General features: G+C 45.7%; 1 protein-coding gene across 1 annotated transcript in view; it reads left to right on the top strand.

Moving 5' to 3' along the window:
- LOC115092825 (tetraspanin-15-like) overlaps positions 1-19,747 on the top strand; it is a 466,288-nt gene that overhangs the window by 406,017 nt on the left and 40,524 nt on the right. Inside the window, 2 exon segments of the mRNA XM_029604161.1 lie at positions 5,533-5,592; positions 5,594-5,650. Of these exon segments, the coding sequence (XP_029460021.1) occupies positions 5,533-5,592; positions 5,594-5,650 (117 nt within the window).

Raw genomic sequence — 19,747 nt, 5'->3', positions numbered from 1 at the left:
TGAACTTCATTTCTGTATATCTAAGGGGGAAAAACCTTAGTGAATCAGCCCTTAAGTGAACTAACACAGTAACCACACTACTTATTTAAGTATTACCTTTTCTATGCATGCTTGCAGTCAAAAGTTCCTACAGTGCAATATACCGGTAGATATTTTTTAAATGAGAATATCAATGCAGTCCACAACAGGTCCCATATTTTCTAGATTAGAGCAATGTCACCTTCCATATATTTTTAGAGATGTCTTGTTTTTCTTCCAGCAGACTGAGCATAAACTACTTAAAAGAAAACATGCATCGTGTGTTATCCATTCTGTATGGACTCTATAGTTGCTAATTTTAGTTTCTTTTACTCATTGAGTCACTGGGAGCAGCCTGGCCCAGAAGATTGCCCCCAGTGATGATAAACACAATGAAACATTGGTTCTTAGAGTGCTAAATACCATCGGTCGATATATAGTAACATAGCAACATATTAATGACGGCAGAAAAAGACCAAAATGGTCCATCTAGTCTGCCTAGCAAACTTCCCAAGGTAGTAACTGCCGCGCCGTGCAGGTTACCCCCCCATTTCTCTTAAGGGTAGTAACTGCCGCTCCGTGCAGGTTACCCCCATGTTTCTCTTAAGGGTAGTAACTGCCGCTCCGTGTAGGTTACCATGTTTCTCTTAAGGGTAGTAACTGCCGCTCCATGCAGGTTACCCCCATGTTTCTCTTAAGGGTAGTAACTGCCGCTCCGTGCAGGTTACCATGTTTCTCTTAAGGGTAGTAACTGCCGCTCCGTGCAGGTTACCATGTTTCTCTTAAGGGTAGTAACTGCCGCTTCATGCAGGTTACCCCCATGTTTCTCTTAAGGGTAGTAACTGCCGCTCTGTGCTGGTTAAGCTTTTTTATTTTTTCCCATCCTCTAGCCTTTTAGGGATCCACAGTGTTTATCCCATGCCTCTTTGAAATCCTTCACAGTTTTACACTTCACCACATCCTCCAGAAGGGCATTTCAGGCATCCACCACCCTCCTGACATTGGTTCTAAATCTTCCTCCCTGGAGTTTGTTGATGACCATGGATCATTAAAACCTTTCAAATATCTGAAGGTCTGTATCATATCACCCCTGCTCCTCCTCTCCTCCAGGGTATACATATTCAGGTTCTTCAACCTCTCCTCATAAGTCATTCCATCTCACCAATCTGATCCAGGGAAAGTGATGCAAATTGAGATACATCTGCTAATATGGACACTTCTTAGGAGTGCAGGGAAAATGTGCAGAAGCAGAATTTTTAATACAATTTCAAATAAAATTATTAATAGTTAATTCTTTTAAATGGTAGAGGGAGAATATTATTATTTTCTGTATTATGAAACATAGAATATGATGGCAGATTGGAAAGGAGGAAGACAAAAATTATGTCTTGGATAAGGAGAGAGAGCTTGCAGGAGGTCATACTCTATAGCTAGAAGCAGGAATATATCCTTAGCAGTTTGGACAGAATATCTGGGCAAAATGGATTAGCCAGTTGATCTTTTTCTGCTAGTATCTATTATGTTACAATGGAAGGATTCCCTTGTGCTTATTCCAAATTTTCTTGAATTACTACTGCTTTTGCCATCTCATGTCAACGATGTCACAGCACTTACGCACTGCTAATCATTCAGCTAAACCAGATACTGAATCTCCTATGAAGACACCTTGTCTAAATTCCAAGTGTTTTATTCCAACAGGTAATCCAAAGCATGTAACGTACTGATTGCAGTCTTGAGGGGGAGGGAAGAGGAGAGGTTGATCTTAGGTTCAGAGCACTGACTAGAGTTGAAAAAACTGTTGCAGGAATTTTACTTTTTGTATGTATGTGTATGGTAAAAGGGAAATATCTTTTCAAGGAACAGGAGAGATGAGAAGCAGCGTGCTTCTTTCTCCTTTCTCTCAGAAGTGTGTATACCCACACACTGAAAGCCTTCCAGCAGGCATGAACCAGAATCTGAACCAATAGGAAGGACCCAGAATCAGTGGAAGCCGGAAACATGTGACCATAAAGGGCCAACAACCAAAGGCTACAGGAGTTATAGGTGCTTGTAGGCCTTCTGTGATGTCACACTCGTTTATAAGCAGGAATATAACAAGCAACAAACCTGCTCACAGTTTATTGGGGCAAAACATCTCGCACCTTTCTTGAGAGGTGTTCTTTCCATGAAGGAATATTTCCTTATATTATTCCTTTATCACTCCCTCCCCTCTTTAGCCTCATACAAGGATGGTTGAACTTTATACAGCCTGCAGAATACACTTTTATTTTAAATGCTGAAATAATTGCAATAATAATGCAGTTTATGTTACGAGCGCGCGCGGTCGTCGTAAGCGGGTGGTGGTGAGCCCTTGGGCCACGGCAGGACTCAAGGAGAAGCCCCAAGCCCCACCGTGGGAGGAGAGCTGAGCAGGCATGGTGAGCGAGGCAGGCAGGAACAGAAGCAAGGAGTCTGACCCTCAGCCGGACCTGCATGCCCATGGTAGCCAACACGGGGAAGTTGACTAATGAACGGTCCTCCGACTGTTCCCGGCCCTTTCGGACCTGCCGCTGGGTACGGCAATGGGCAGCAGGCCGGACAGAGGCGAGGGCAGACAGAGTCCTTACACTGAGGACGAGAGACGAGGGCTGAAGCAGACATCCAAGAGAGGCTGAAGCAAGACGTTGGAGACATCAGGGCAAGGGCTGAAGCGAGACATAGAAAAGATCCAGGCGAGCAGGAACTCCGATGCTGGGATACTGACATCCGAAGCCCCTTCGGCTGGCAGAAGCTCAAGAGCCCGTGGGACGAATCCCTCCTGTTGGCCACTCCAGGGCCCAACAGGACAGAAGGCTCAGGAACCAGACGAGGACGTAGGTCAAGGCAGAGACACGAAGACATCCGGGCAAGGGCTGAAGCAAGACATGTAGACAAGGCTGGACGGAAACATTGCACTGTCCATCAGGGCGCCCTACTCAGCCCACCCGTGGGACTGAGTCGCGGACCACCCTGTCCCAGACGCGCCCTACACAGCCCAGGAAGGCTGGTCGCGGACCACGCTGAGAAGGAGGGTGCGGGGAAGACCCAGGCGAACAGGAACTCCGATGCTGGGATACTGACATCCGAAGCCCTACGGCTAGCAGGAACAGGAGCATACATCTAGGCAGAGACACAGGACAGGAACCCATCAAGGCATAGGCGAAACCGGGGGACCTGGATTGGCAAGGTTACAGATGACTGTAGAGCCCGAATCCAAGGCCCTTTGCAAGTGATCAGAAAGTCCTTAAATACTGGAGGTAGAAGGCAACTCCCTGGGAGGAGCTTGCCAGGGCCGCCCACCGCTGGTCCTATAAGTCAGGTGGAGAGCTGCGGGCCAGCCCCTAGGAGAAGGGCGTCGCCAAACAGGAAGTCCAAACGCTGGCAAGCAAGCCACAGGCACAGCTAGGCCTCTCAGGCCCTGGAGCAAGTCCCGGATGGAACGTAGGCGAGGCCCTGGCTTCAGAGCGGCCTCTGGAGGAAGGTAAGAGACCTCCTGTAGCGCAGCAGCAGGGGGGATCGCAACAGTTTATCACCAGAACAGCACCTCACCTCAGTGAAAGAATGATGGATGCAAGGAACAGCTCCCTGTGGAGTTGGTGGAGATGAGGACAATATCAGAATTAAAGAAAACTTGGGATCTCTAAGGAAGAGGAAAGGACTTTTCAGGGAGATGTGGATGGGTTGTCTGGTCTTTATCTGCGATCGTGTTCTATGTTTCTGTAGTTCACATGTTCTAGTGCCACACCATGGCTTAATATAACTATTTTGTCAAGTCTGTTAAAGCAGAGGCTCCCATCTAGTGTACCGCAGGGGAAACCTCAGGTGTGCTACAAACTTTTGGCCCCTCGCAGAGAAAAGATGGGAGCAGCTCACAGCCCCAGTCGGCAGCAAAGTCTCCCCCTCTTTTCCCCTTGTGTCCTCTGCACTATGGCCATCTGCTGGCAGGAGAAGTCAGTGAGCACCGCTCCTTACCTGCTGCTGCTGTTGTCTCCTCTACCGGCTTCCTGCTGAAGGTGGACTTGCATAGAGTCGGCAGGTCTTGCAAGATTATGGGTGCCCTTGTACTTCTAACTTAAGCAGAAAGAGGCAGCAGGAGGTCCGGAGCTCTGCTCGCCCAATTCATCCTGCCGATTGGTGATGGTCCCAGGAGAGGAGGGGAAGATGGTAAATGCCAGGGCGGTGAGAGCGATGAAAAGTGGCGATGCCGGGGGGATGGGGAAGAGAGAGAAGGTACGGTGGCGAGGTGAAAAAGCCTGGTGTTTGGAAAGAAGGAAGGGAGGGGAGAGTGACAATGCCATGGGTGGGAGGGGAAGGGAAAGTGGTGCCACCAAGAAGAAGGGAGAAAAAGTCATAGTGCTGTGGAGGAGGGAAGGTGATACAGAGGGTAGGGGGAAGAAAAGTGACGATTCCATGGGAGGGGCAAGTCATGCTGGGGAAGGTGATGATGCCAGGGGGGGAGGGCAGGTAATGGTCTGCTGCAACTAAGTGTTGGATGTGCAACAGCAGAAAAAAGGTGGGGAGCCACTGTGTTAAAGACGGCACCCCCTTAGTATAAACTTTACAAATTTTTTTTTATTTACTGTAAACTTTGGTTTGTTTGCAGCTGTAAAAATCACATTTTAAGGTCAGCCTGTGGCCAAAAAATGTTAGAATTTTCCAAATTATTGTGTTGAAAAAAAGAAATTTTACAAGGGAAAGTAGACTGTTAGGGGCACCCATCTGAATATTTGACTTATATGACGTTGGAATGTCAGGCCTGGGAGAAAGCCAGGGGTGGGGAGTGTGGGCTAGGTGAGTCTGATTCATTATATATCAACTGGTGCTTCTCAAAGCCAATCCTCGTGCACCCCAGTGCATAGGTCTGCTTTTCAGAGTAACCCAAAATACGCAGATTAGCCTGACTGTAAAGCCAAATATATCTCCTAAATATCAGTTTGGATTGTCCTCAAAGGCAGATCAATTCCAGACTCCAGGAGTGCACTGAAGAAACATGCATGAATAAAGTTCTTTTTTTTTTTTAACTGACCTTTATTTATATGTATTTTCTCCTTCTAACCCTCCCCAAAGAGCTTTGAGCTATGCTGTGGAAAAACTGGCATGGCTGCAGTAGAACAAACAGGAGAATGGCATTGATTGAATAGCAGTATGGATTTACTTTTCTATTCCTCCTGAGAGCACAAATGCAGGCCTTGCTCATTGGTTTGCTTTTCTGCTTGTGCCTCCGATTTCAGCTAGGCCCCCCTGCTGAGCTGAAAGAGGTCTGCAGTGATGGGCAACAATTACACAGGAGGGGGGGGGTGAGCTAAACAAAGGTGTCTCTAAACCTTAATCCTGGTTTCCTCCCTCTGCCCACATGCAGCCCTTCAGAAAGGGCCTGGCAGGCAAACAATGATCATGATTGACTCTGGATTCCATTGGCTTGCTGAGGTTTTTGTCCTGGTCACCAGATAATATGTATTTATTTACCTTTCTTTTTTTTTTTTTTTTCCTCCCCAGCGCCTGGAGCTCATCAATATCATTTACGTGCGGGGATGCATTCATGCTGTCAGCCTGTGGTTTTAAGGATAACATTGAAGCTACTCTGGGAATACTTTTTGCATTACTCTCACCTCAGGTATTTAAAACAGTTTGAAGTGTACAGCATGTTTCGTTACTCGATGTTGACCAGCTCCTGCCTCGCAAACTTTTTCTCCACCGTATCCATATTTAGTAAAAGGAGAATGTGGATGCTTGGGCAGTTGCCTTCCTCCCTGCTTTCCTGATGCTTAAATCAACTGAGCTTAATCAGTTCTGTTTTCCCTTTCAAAGTGTGTGATGTAGCATGGCACAATCAATCCTGTAATCAAGGAGGGGAGAGGGAGGCGGTAGAGTCACAGCAGGTAAACTGAAATGACCAGCTATAGACTGAATGGGCATCTGCGCTATGTTATGGCACTAAGCCCCAACATTGCTTGTCTTCCTGTACTCTGTCTCTACTACAGTTCTGGGGACATAAATTGAAAGCCCTTGCAGTCTCCACTTTGTTCATTGTTTACAAAAAGTCGGTGGAAACCCTGGAAGAGGGCGGCATGGATTTGCAACTGATACGAATGGCTAAGATTTCCAACTCCCACAACTAGTGCAACATCTCTGCAAAAAAACAAAACAAAACAGAAAAACCTTTATTTTCTAACGGACAGGGAGGGCAGTTTTCATAGCCGTTTGCACGGGTGTATAGCGGTCAGTATTCAATAAGCCAGTGAGCAGAGAGATTTTCTGGATAAAGTTACCTAGATAACTTTACTGAATATTCAACAGAACTTATCCAGATAAGTGTTCTGATGAAAATACTCCGCTAGAGTTACCAAGAGAAAGTTATCCAGTTAACTTTTCCAGCTTACTGAATATTTTTAAAAGAATAGCCTATTTCCCCTCCCCCCCCCCCATTTCTTTTACAATTGTGGACAAAAATCCCCAGCATCCCACCCCTGAACCTCCAAAAGTGTCCGCAAAGCAGAGCAGGTGGAGAGAGAGGCTCTTTCCTCTTCCTACTCTGCCCAATACTAAGTGCTGATAGCTCTGACAGTGAAGGCTCTTAGTATTAACCTATTTATTTATTTATTTTATTTAACAGTTTTTTATACCGACCTTCATAGTAAATTAAACCATATCGGATCGGTTTACATAAAAACAAGGGTATAACAGAAGCAATAAATCAAAGTAATTAACAAGAGAAGAGAATAAGATAAAGTTACATTTAACAAGGAGTAAAAACTTGGGAAGCTTAAGAGCTGGAAGGAAGATAAAGGTCAAAAATAATAGAAGAAGCATAATCCAAAAGGAATTTGGATTAGAGCAAAAAGATGCTTTCCTCAGTACGTGCCAGAGTTCTTCGTTTGAAGGTTGTAGGACTTTAATCTTCTAAATCCAAGTGAGGAAAAAGAAGACTAAGGGTTGCCTGGAGGATCATCGAAGGCTTGGTGGAATAGCCACGTCTTAAGTTTTTTTCTGAACGTAATGAGACAGGGTTCTAGTCGGAGGCTTGAAGGAATGTTGTTCCAAATAGATGGACCTGCTATAGAAAAAGCTCGGTCTTTGGTCGAGGAAAGTCGTGAGGCTTTAGTTGGGGGGTAATTCAAAGTACCTTTATGATTATCTCTAATTGGCCTATTGGAGGAATGAATTTTGAAGGGGATTTCAAGGTCGAGTTGGAGTTGATGATGGATGGACTTATGTATTAAGGTGATTGCTTTATAAAGGATTCTAAAATTTACTGGTAGCCAATGTAGGTTTCTGAGGATGGGAGAGATGTGATTTCCGCGGCTGGTGTTGGTCAGTAATCTCGCTGCAGCATTTTGAATCATCTGAAGCGGTTTAATGGTCGATTTGGGTAGGCCAAGGAGGAGGGCACTGCAATAGTCTATCTTGGAGAATAACAACGCCTGGAGTACTGTTCTGAAATCTTTGAAAAAAAGAAGTGGCTTGAGTCGTTCAGAACCTGGAGTCTGTAAAAACAGTCTTTGGATGTAGTATTGACCATTTTCTTAAGGTTTAGTCTATTATCCAGAATTACTCCTAGATCTCTCACCTGCTTATGAGTGATGAATGCGTTGTGAGGGTATGGTATGGGAGTATTTTCTTCATTTGCAGAGATGAGGAAGAGCTCCGTCTTTGAAGAATTAAAGACCAGATTTAATCTATTGAGGAGGTTAGTGATAGATAAAAGGCAGTTATTCCAGTGGGAAAGTGCTTTTGAAATAGATTCTGTAATAGGAATAAGAATCTGTACATCGTCTGCATACAGATAATGAATTAAATTAAGGTCGGATAGCAGTTGGCAAAGGGGTAGGAGGTAAATATTAAAAAGGGTTGGGGAAAGGGAAGATCCTTGTGGTACTCCTAGATTGGATTTTGTTAATGGCGATTCTTTGTTGTTGATTTTAACTTTGAAGGATCTATTATAGAGGAAAGATTTGAACCAACTGTGGGCAGATCCTGAGATACCAATGTCTGTTAGGCGATCCAGAAGAATGGAATGGTTGACGGTGTCAAACGCCGCGGAGATGTCTAACAGGATTAATAAAAAGGAGTAGCCTTTGTCAAGACCCATTATAATATGATCTGTAAGTGAGATAAGGAGGGTTTCCGTGCTGCGTGCTTTGCGGAAGCCATATTGTGAGGGGTGTAGGATATTTTGATCTTCCAGGTATTCTGAAAGCTGGGTGTTTACCAGCTTTTCTGTTATTTTGGCTAAAAATGGCAAATTAGAGATGGGTCTAAAATTGGCAGGTACATTGGGGTCAAAATTGTGTTTCTTGAGAAGGGGTTTGAGTGAGGCAGTTTTTAGGCTGTCAGGGTAACTTCCTTGGGTTAAAAAGCAATTTATGATACTTGTTAAAGGTTTTGCGATCGTATCCATCCCCCCAGATCTTAGAATGGAACCCAGCCTCTCAACCTTCAAGAAAAGACTCAAGACCTGGCTGTTCATGCAGGCTTTTCCTAACTCCAATATTATTTAACTCCTAACAATCAACACACATCACCATCAATATCACTATTAGCTACCTCTTACAATGTAATTATATGTAATTAGCTGGTTTTCCTTTCCTTTTTCCTTCTCACTCCAAGTTCTATTTTTCCTTGTTACATGTAACTGCTTTTCCGCACTATTGTTCAAGTTTAAGTTTATTTTGCACTCCTGTTTCATGTAAACCAGCATGATGGGACTTTTGTCTTGAATGTTGGTATATAAAAAACTTAAATAAATAAATAAATAAATAAATAAATAAATAAATTTGGAATGAGAAGCAGGAGATTTGAAGGAATATTATCTGCAGGGTGGCTAGATGGTTTTTGTTTTTTTAGAAGGGATTCAATCTCTTTAACAGAAATTGATTCGAAGCTTTCTAGTTTGGCTCCCTTGCTTGATTGAAGATTCTTGTCTGAGGTAAGAGGTAGAGTATTTGGTGGAAGAAGGGCGAGCGTATTCAGGATCTTTTGTTGAAAGAATAAAGCAAGTTCATTAGCCTTAGATAGAGCTTGTTCGTCTGGGATGGGTGGAGGATTTGAGATTTGAGATTAGAGAAGCAGCCAATCCCGTTCAGCACTCACTGACAGGAAAGCAACTAGTCCCCATTCAGTACTGAATTCTGGGCTTTGGAGGTGGAGGGTGGGGACTTTTGGCCACAGTTTCCTAAATGTTGCGGACACACCTTGTGGCTACATATTCCGTGGTGAATGCGTGCAGAAAAGTGCTGGGAAGGGGCATAGAGGCATAATCGCTTGCTCCTGTGTGAGTGTGAGCCCCTGGTCCACGAGATAACAGAGAGGAACCCCAAGATACCCCGAGGATAGGAAAGCAAGTGCGAGCTTGGACACAGTTCGAACTCATGAAGAATGGAACCGGAACAGGGGACTCCTGGTCTAGAGAGCTAAGAGTCAGAGTTCATAGAAGAAGGAGGATTCCTGGAACTTGGACTAGATGAGGCCTCCTGGACATGGATGAAGAAGAGGTGAACTCTTGTAGACGAAGACAAGACTCTTGGAGAGGATGAAGAGATGAGGCTCTTGGAGTAGAGAAGAGACGAGGCTTTTGAAGTTAGTCAGTGCTATCCCTCAAGGCGCCCTACACAGCCCAAGGACTGGTCGCGGACCACCTTGTCCACTGCGTGCCCTACACAACCCGGGGGCTGGTTGCGGACCACGCTAGGAGCGGGAGGAGCACCAGACGGAGAGGAGTCAGGCAGCACTTGACGAAATCCAATGGAGAGATTCCAATCTATCAAGCGTAGACTGATTGGAGAGTCCAGGGAGCGCCAAGATCTGCTGACGTGTTCTCCAGGATAAAGAGGTGTAGTGAAGAGAGAGGTACGCAGAGGGCAGTACCTCAGAGAAACCATCTTGACATCAGGAAACCTGGACATCTGAAGAGATGAACGACAGCAGGAATGGGCCTCTGCTTAGGGTAGGATCTGGAAGTCTTTGTAGAAGAAGAAGACGGACGAACATCTGATGAAGGATGTCAGGATGCCAGAACATCTGGGACTCAGAACAGGTGGACTTCGGAACATCAGGACGTCGAGACATCGAAGTGTCAGGGATATCTATGAATAGACAAGGGATCCCAAGGCTTATGGAAGGGAAGCCTGAGACTGGAACATACCACAAAGAAGGTTAATGACAGGGAAGACCTGGATGTTGGGCGAAGACATCACAAAGAAGACATCACGAAGAGAGAAGACGTGAAGACGAAGTCTTCTGGACAGGAGCTTGACGATAACCACATTGGAACAGTAAAACTCTGAAGATGGACTCTGGAGGGTGTTGATCCCTGGAGGGTCTCTTCGAAGGCACTGAAGGAATGGAGCAGTGCCCTTTTATAGGGCAGGGGCAGGAAGAGCCGAGAAGATGTCATCTGGGAGGGCTGAAGAGGAACTTTCTCTTTGTCCCTTTAAATAGGAAGAAGAGCCATGCGGCCAGCCCCTAGAGGGAGCCCTAGAGCACAGGGGGCGGAGCCAAGGCCTGCAACAATGTTGGAAGGACGAAGAAGGCCTGAGGATGTCAGGCAGCGGCTCCTGCCGCTGAAGAGAAGTCTCAGCAACAGCCCTCAGGACGCGGTGAAGGGGAATCCCCGCGAGGGGATTCCCTCGATGGAGAGGAGGCTCCGGTGGCGTCCTGGCCACGAAGAAAGAGGATTCCCAGCAGCAGCACAGGCCGCGAAGAAGAGGTTCCCGGCAGGGGGGATTCCCCTGAAGACAAATATCAGAGGCGTGGCTCCAGCCGCGCCGCAGGGCCTGCAGGCCACTGAAGAGAGGAGGCAGCGTGGCTCGGTGGCAGACCGGGCCGCGGAGAAAAGGTAAGACCCTGTCCGTGGAGCAGCCGCAGGCAGGGGCGCAACACTAAAGATATTAAGGGGGAGGGGAGGGGAGGGGGAGATGGCCTCTTGGCCCATACTACAATTTTAAAAGATATTGAGGGGGTAGACAGAAAGGGGGAATTGACTTCATAGTGATTTCACCAGAGGAAATTGGCCATCTGAAATTATCCCTTCCTCAATCCAGCGGAAAGGATGTGTAGGGTTCCCCAGCACGCATACGTTTAACCACATTTGGGGAGGCATTCCCAGTATAGGAGCTAACTTTTGAAAAATTATTGGGGGTGCTGAAAACACAAACTACAGTTTATCCCAACCCCCCCCCCCCCCCCTAGCAAAATAGGAAAAACCAAGCTTAGAGGATCATAAGTGTGACTGACCAGCCAGCATTTAAATGCCCAGAGAGGAGCAGGTAATGTGGACATGGGAAAGACTCGTACCCCAACACCAGCTCATTCCCACCAGTCTCCTCCTTCCACCTGCAGACCTTAGTCTCTCCTCCCTCCACCACTCTCATCTGTCTGCACCACTTTCTTTCAACTCCTTTTCTCTCATATTGTCTTAATCTCTTCTTCCTCCTCCTCTCCCCATCTTATCCTCCTTCCCCTCCTCTCCTTACTTCCTCTGCACATTTTTCATTCTTCCCCTCCTGCATGAGCATACTTTGACTTTTATATTTGGGGGGGGAGGAGATTTAATACCCCTCTTCCTGCTCCACTCCCTACATTACTTTAGCCTGCTCTTCTCATTTTCTTTTGCCCTGTCCTTCTCCATTCCCCTCCCAGTTCTTCTTCCAATCCCACCACTTCCCAGCAGGCTCCTTCTCATTCCTCCTTAGCCAGCTGCCCTCCTCTGTAAGCTTGATTCACCCATCCCTTCATTGCATCCCACTTCCCACCCCTCCTCACGTTAGGCTTCCCTTTATTGGCATGCACAGTTCAACCTCTCAATCTGTGAGTTCCCCTCCTCCACTGGCTTGGATCACTTCTCTGCTCTGCCCTCCCTGAGCCCAGACAACATCTCTGTTTCCTGGAACTGCTTCTGCCTCCCCGTCCCCTACAGCATTTTTCCTGGCACTCTCAGATTCCAAGCCAGAGTCAGTCCCATGCCTGCAGAATCCACGTAAGACACTCTACCACCACTATATCCCAAGCTCTGACAGCTCAGGAGCCCTGTCAGAGCTGGCAAAATGGTAGTTTGAATTTCAGCCACGGTACAGCACCAAACATAGGGCAAGACTCTCTTTGAACAATTTATACATTTTGCTGGACCTGTTCCATTTACAGTAAATGTTCTTGAGTCTCTCTTGCTCCGCTGTTCCACCACAGATATAAAAAAGTCAGCTATTTCAAGAGATATCTGGCTGTGTTCTTTAAACAGAGTCTTCAGGAATAAACCGTAGTCTAACATCCCCCAACACAGACACAGACACACACAGACACACACAGACACAGGCACACACACACACAGACAGACACACACACAGACACACAGACAGACACACACACACACAGACAGACACACACACAGACACACAGACACAGACACACACACACACACACACACACACACACACACACACTGTGAGCTTGAGAAATGTAACTGAGGCAAAACAATGACCAGAACCATTAAATCATAAACAGGAAGGACTGTGGCCTTGGGAGTGATATGAATAAGGAGTTTTCTCTCATTTGATGCTTGAAATGAGAAAACCACTGTCAAAAGGGACTTGCAGTTCTTTGGGAATGGAAATATTTTATACATTTAATAGTTTATCTAGCGTAGGAGCTGTTCTAATTTTGTCTTGTTGTGTCTCGCCCCACTGAGAGTTCTGCAGTTATTCATTCTGGCACGCTTGACATTTCCAAAGACCTTGGCCTTCTGAGTGAGTACCTGTCTCCTAGGTCTTAGATATTTCGGGGATGGTGCCACATTGTGTAAACACCACTGTACGTTCCTCCACCAACCCTTCATGGTCACTAGTTTTTCAGTTTGTAAACGACCACCTTATGTGCTGCTGTCATCGTTTCAATGTAACCTATAAAAAGAATTAACATTTTCCAATTAATTATACGTGCCAGATTTTCTGCTCTGTCATCTTTCAACAGTTGATATCCCTTGATGTAATTGTACAAAATTGTTATTTGTGTGAGTTTTTTATGTTTGTTTTTTTTAAATTATTTATAAAGTGCTGGTATTGTACAATGAAGTTCCTGTTCTGTGCAAGTTAAGGAAAGCATGCGGCTGAAGCCAAAATGTAAGCGATAGGAACCTGAAAGCAAAATGGTAACTGCGCGCACGGTTATTTTGTTGTAAAAGTTTAACTTGAAATGGGTAATCGGAGAAAATTCTTTTTCACTCAACGCACAATAAAGCTCTGGAATTTGTTGCCAGAGGATGTGGTTAGTGCAGTTAGTGTAGCTGGGTTCAAAAAAGGTTTGGATAAGTTCTTGGAGGAGAAGTCCATTAACTGCTATTAATCAGGTTTACTTAGGGAATAGCCACTGCTATTAATTGCATCAGTAGCATGGGATCTTCTTGAAGTTTGGGTACTTTACAGGTTCTTGTGGCCTGGTTTGGCCTCTGTTGGAAACAGGATGCTGGGCTTGATGGACCCTTGGTCTGACCCAGCATGGCAAGTTCTTAGGTTCTAGAGCAGAGCTTTCCAAAGTGTGTGTCGCGACACTTTGGTGTGTCGCCTGAGGTGTGCCGGTGTGTCGCGCAAGCCCGGTGCACGTGACACACCGGCAAGTGGGAGCCAATGCAGCCGCCGGTGGAGCTCATCCCACTGGCGGCTGAGCAGTAAAATATGGCTGATCGGCAAGGCCGTGGTGGAGCTCACCTCACCACGGCCCGAAGAAGAAAAAGGTCACGTCGAGACATGCAGGTGCTCCTCCTCCTTCCTGCCCATGCGGCCCCGGAAGAAAAATGTTGCCGGAGCCGCATGGGCAGAAAGGGGGAGGAGCGTCAGCCGCGTCCAGAAGAGGAGCAGCAGCGTTGTGGCAGCGGGGAGAGAAGAGGAGGAGGAGGCCCGGTAGCAGGGTCGCCGCCGCGATCGGCCCGAGAAGATCAGGGCCGCTGCAGAGCCCATCCTGCAGCGACCCGTGAAGAGGAGGCCCAGAGGTAAGAGAGCGGCTGAGGGCCCGTAGAGTGCGTCTGTGAGCTGAGTTGAGCGATTGTGTGCGTGAATGAGGTGAGTTGAGCGATTGTGTGCGTCTGTGAGCTGAGTTGAGCGATTGTGTGCGTGTATGAGGTGAGTTGAGCGATTGTGTGCGTCTGTGAGCTGAGTTGAGAGATTGTGTGCGTGAATGAGGTGAGTTGAGCGATTGTGTGCGTCTGTGAGCTGAGTTGAGAGATTGTGTGTGTGTATGAGGTGAGTTGAGAGATTGTGTGTGGGAGTGAGGACCTGAATGTTTGCAGAGACAGCATGTGAGAGAGCCTGTGTGTGTGTGTCAGAGAGACAACATGTGACAGTGAGAGCCTGTGTGTATGAATGATTGTATGAGAGAGAGCATGTGACAGTGAGAGTCTGTGCTTGAGCAAGACAGCATATGGGAGTGAGAGAGAGCCTGGGTGTGTGAGAGTCAGACAGCATGTGCAAGAGAGAGACTGTGTATGAATGATTGTATGAGAGAGAGCATGTGACAGTGAGAGCCTGTGCTTGAGCAAGACAACATGTGGGTGTGAGAGAGAGCCTGGGTGTGTGAGAGTCAGACAGCATGTGCAAGAGAGAGACTGTATGAATGATTGTCTGAGAGAGAGCCTGTGAGTGTGTGAGAGAGAGAAAGCATGTGAGAATGAGAACCTGACTGAATGTTTGAGGGAAGAAGATAGATGGAGAGAAAAGAAATAGAAAAAAAGACAATATGAAAGGAATTGGCAAAAAAATAAGAAAGGGGAGGTGGAACAAAAAAGCCTGTGACCAACCGATTAGAAAACTAAGATCAGACAGCAAAGGTAAAAAAAAAGAAATAAATTACTTTTTACTGATTGGCACATGTAATCTTTGGTAATGTGCAAGAGTAGCACTTTCTCTATGCTGATTTCACAATGTACGAGATCAACATGGAGGAAGTGGAAACCCACGGGTCCTGCACAGAGGAGGCAGCAGAATGGGCTTCAGTGCCAATAGCAGCAATCAGCGCCTCCCCAATAGCCATGCGGCAGCAGTGAGAGTGGCAGCAGAGGAATGAGAGAGGCTCCGAGGTTGCTGGCAAAAGAAAGAGAGGGGGTTTGCCTTTAGTGTGTGCCTGCCTGAGGGTGTGTCTGTGTATGAGAATGTATGGGTGTCTTCCTGGGGTTTGTATGTGTGAGAATAGGTGCCGGCCTCTGTGTGGTGTATGTGTGTGTGAGAATGAATTGGTGCCTGCCTGGGGGTCTGTGTGTGTGAGAATGAATGTGTGCATGCCTGAGGGAGTGGTGTGAAATTGAATGGAAGCCTGCCTGGGGGTCAGTTTCAATGTGTGAGAATGACTGGGAGCTTGCCTGGGTGTGTGTGTTTGTGTGTATGTGAGGGAGCCAGACAGAGTATGTATGAGAAAATCCAGGGGAGTAAGAGTTTGTTTGGGGGTGTGTGTGTGGAGGGAGAGAGTGTCTTAGAGCTTGAGAGTGTGTCAGTGTCTGTGAGAGCGAGAGGTTATGGTGGGTATAAGAGCATGAATGTGTATGTATGTGACAGTATATGTGTGAGAGAGAATGGAAATGTGAGTTTGTGTGAGAGAGAGAGGATAACCTCCTAATCCTTGACAATATCAGGGTGACTGGAATTTAAGAGCTCCCACGTATGGACAGCAGGGGCTTTTTAAAATCCTTATTAGTTTTAATTATTGGGTGTTATTTGATATATGTGCTGTTTTGAAATATTGTATTGGTGTTTGGGAAATTGTAAAAAATGTATATGATTTTAATGAATAGAAATTCTATTTATCAGTAGTTTTAAAATATTCTTTTATTAGTATGGTTTTACTATTATAACTGATGCTTTATGTTTCTTGATTTTATTTGTTTTATGAGGAATGATGGTTCTGTTTTTCCATTATTAATACACAGAGTCTGGCTTCTTGGGGTTTCCATTTCAGTTTTTGTCTAATTTGTGCTCCTTTATTTTGTATTCTGTATTTGGTGAGGGCCTGTCTCTGCTCTGTGTGTGTGACCATGATGAGAAATTCGCTAGCATAGGGATCTATAGCAATCAGGTTTGTTTTGTTTCCTCAGTAGGTGGTGTATTGGTATTCTAGGACTCAGTATAATATTTACCCTTGCTTTTTCACAGGTAGGGTTATTGTTGTTAGAGTCCTTGGTGTTATTACTGTTATGTTATGATGGGATTGCAGTATAGATTTTGAGTGTCTTTTTTTTTTTTGCGAGGTTTTATTTTCGTTCACAATGTGCCTGGCAGTGGAAGGTGTTTGTGCTGCTGTTACTGTGAGGTGACACCAGAATTTGAAAACATCTTTTAGTATGATGAGCTGTAAGGGAAACATTCAAGCTCCATTGTTTGGGGGAATTTCAGTGGATGCACAGAGTTACAGAACTGGAGGTGCAGGATTTATATTGACATTCTGTCCCTTCCTATAAATTCCAGTCTTCACTCTCATAGCCATATAGAATTAGTTGAATGAGGCTATCAAATAATTTTATAGTGTGAAACTGGCCAGCTTTTTAAAATTACGCAGAAGACCCTTTGGACTTTCTTATTAACACCAAATATTCAAATCTGTGTTCATCCCATCAAGCTCATATATCTCATTAAAGAGGTAAATTGAATAACACAATAACTTTGTTTTATTATTGTTACTCATAAATTATAACAATAACATTAATCTTGAAATATTATATATTTTTAATATAAATGAAAGATTTTCACAAGATAGGTTGTGTCGTGAAACATTTTATTATGTATATATTTAAGGAAACATACATAAATTGTCGAAATACATTTTGTTCGTTTAACCTTTAACCTCTGGTTTGCTAGTAGACTGAATTACTGTGTCCCGAAATTATGTTTGTCTAAAAATGTGTCACCAACATGAAAAGTTTGGAAAGCTCTGTTCTAGAGTATAAAGTTCCGATAGCCAAGCTGCTCCTGGAGAAAGAGCCGGATTATTTTACAGGCTGTGAGACCTTTAAAAAGACCTGCATAAGAATTATCCAGAGAACGATGTAGGGCATGGGCTTTCAAGACCAAACTGCTCCCTTCTTTAGGGATAGCACAATCAAAAGTTCATGCATCACAGTATCTTTGAATTAGTCTTCTTTTAGTTCAATGAAAGTGAGCACAACCTATGTAGAATGTAATCACAAAAGAAAGCCAAAAATACTTCAGAATGGCCTATTAAATCTGGTGATTTTTAAAACTGAAAAAAAACATGTTCCAGAAAACAGAGACTTTCTGCTTTTGGGTGAGGAAGGTTATTCTTGCTAACTCTTGGAAAGGAACTAATTACTGTAGGATTTTCTAGTACCAGTCTAGAACCGGGTGTATACAATGGGACCCTCATGCTTCCAGGAGAAACTCCTTCTGTGAAATAGAAATAACTCAGCACTCTTCTATGGCAGCATGCAAGGATATTAAACTTGGGAAACAGAAAAATAATGAACATTGAGAGTCAATCAATATTCAGAGGCATTTAAATTTCCTGTTTCATATAACTTTATTCTTCCCACTCGGTTCATAATATGTATTCCCATGTTATCTGTAAACCGATGTGATATGTCTATGAACGTTGGTATATAAAAGTTTTCTATAAATAAATAAAAATTTAGTCACATAACTCACAGATTGATAAGTGCTGACTTTTGAAAATTCTGGGCCCTTCGACTAAATTATAGAGAGAGAACTCATTATCCATCTAAAATTTAGCTAGATAACTCCATCTCAGAACACCACTAAGTTAAGTTAGCTGGATAGGTTACCCTGCTAACTCTGGTTTTGCCAAACAGTAGTCCTAGAGTTAGCCATATAAAATTATGCAGCTTTCTTTAGGATAGCTGGCTATATTCAATGGTGTGGCTACACCACTGCATATTCCTCCAAAGTTAGCCAAACAAGTTTATCCATCTAATTTTGCAACATGGTCAGTGACTGAATATTCATCCCTATATATGGAGTTACATGGTTCTGTGCATAGAGATTGTGTTGGTGTTCCTAGACACAATAAGCAGGGAATGTGGAGACTCATCCTGTCTCAGTAACACTTACAATCCCACCCTTCCCATGTGGGGACAGGTGATATAGCCAGGGAAAATTAACCCCTTGCTGTCTGTCTGGTCTAGGGAATGACTTTTTTTGCTCTGTCTTCCAACACCCCTTCTTGATGGTTGAATGGTCAATCCCCGAGGCTCATCCTTTCCATGAGGTCACATTGGCAGTCTCTTCTAGACAATGGTGTTGTCAGTGCATCTGCGACCATTCCTTTTGATGGGCAGTATTCAAGTTTAATGGTGTCCTTCTCTTTCAGAAGGTAGTGCTTCCTATCAGTGTGCTTGGTGTGAGAATGTGTTGGTGCCAAAACTGTGCTAAGGACCTTGCCTTTGGAATGCACTGTGATAGGCCCTGCTCACTTAGGTACAAGTCATTCTGATAACCAGGAAGAAGTGCTGGGAAGATAGAACCATTGGGGTGGATTTTAAAACGAGCGCGAATAGCCTACTTTTGTTTGCGCTCCAGGCGCAAACAAAAGTACGCTGGATTTTAGTAGATACGCGCGGAGCCGCGCGTATCCGCTAAAATCCTGGATCGGCGCGCGCAAGGCTATCGATTTCGTATAGCCGGCGCGCGCCGAGCCGCGCAGCCTACCCCCGTTCCCTCCAAGGCCGCTCCGAAATCGGATGCGGCCTCGGAGGGAACTTTCCTTTGCCCTCCCCTCACCTTCCCCTCCCTTCCCCCTACCTAACCCACCCGCCCGGCCCTGTCTAAACCCCCACCCCTTACCTTTGTCGGGGGATTTACGCCTCCCAGAGGGAGGCGTAAATCCCCGCGCGTCAGCGGGCCTCCTGCGCGCCGGGACGCGACCTGGGGGCGGGTCCGGAGGGCGCGGCCACGCCCCCGGGCCGTAGCCACGCCCCCGGAACGCTCCCGACACGCCCCGAAAACGCCGCGCGGTTCGGGCCCGCCCCGACACGCCCCCTCTGAAAACCCCGGGACTTACGCGAGTCCCGGGGTTCTGCGCGCGCCGGTAGGCCTATGTAAAATAGGCTTCCCGGCGCGCAGGGCCCTGCTCGCGTAAATCCGCCCGGTTTTGGGCGGATTTACGCGAGCAGGGCTCTGAAAATCCGCCCCATTATGTGATTAGTAGAAGATAGCCTCTCCTGAAGCTGCAGCAGAGGCTAAAGGCTTCCCTGTTTGTAGTCAGAGCCAGTTCCTCCATTAGGCATACTAACAGATCTTTTGCAGCTCTTTTGCACCAGAGGCTTCTATGAACAAAACTAAAGCTAAGTATCTTTCACCTTTTGGGGATTTTGAGGTTTTACATACATTGCCGTTTGTCAGAGAGTGTGATTGCTTTGAACCAGCAGATGAATGAGAGCTTTGGGTGCCTGTGTTCTGACACCTTTCTCAGCCCATTGCGAGGGAAGAGACGGTAGATTGTACTTTGCACCTATATTTAATCTGTTGCTGTGTTTTTTCAGAAGTTACGTCTGTATCAATTATACAGTAAGGGGTAGATTTTAAAAAATTGCGCGATCGCGTACTTTTGTTCGCGCACCAGGCACGAACAAAAGTACGCTGGATTTTATAAGATACGCGCGTAGCCGCGCGTATCTTATAAACTCCGGGGTCGGCGCGCGCAAGGGGGTGCACATTTGTGCAACCTGCACGCGCCGAGCCCAGCGCGCGCTGCCTGTTCCCTCCGAGGC

Source organism: Rhinatrema bivittatum, chromosome 5 (genome assembly GCF_901001135.1).
Source record: "Rhinatrema bivittatum chromosome 5, aRhiBiv1.1, whole genome shotgun sequence".
NCBI lineage: Eukaryota > Metazoa > Chordata > Amphibia > Gymnophiona > Rhinatrematidae > Rhinatrema > Rhinatrema bivittatum.
This window is presented reverse-complemented; position numbering and strand designations above follow the sequence as displayed.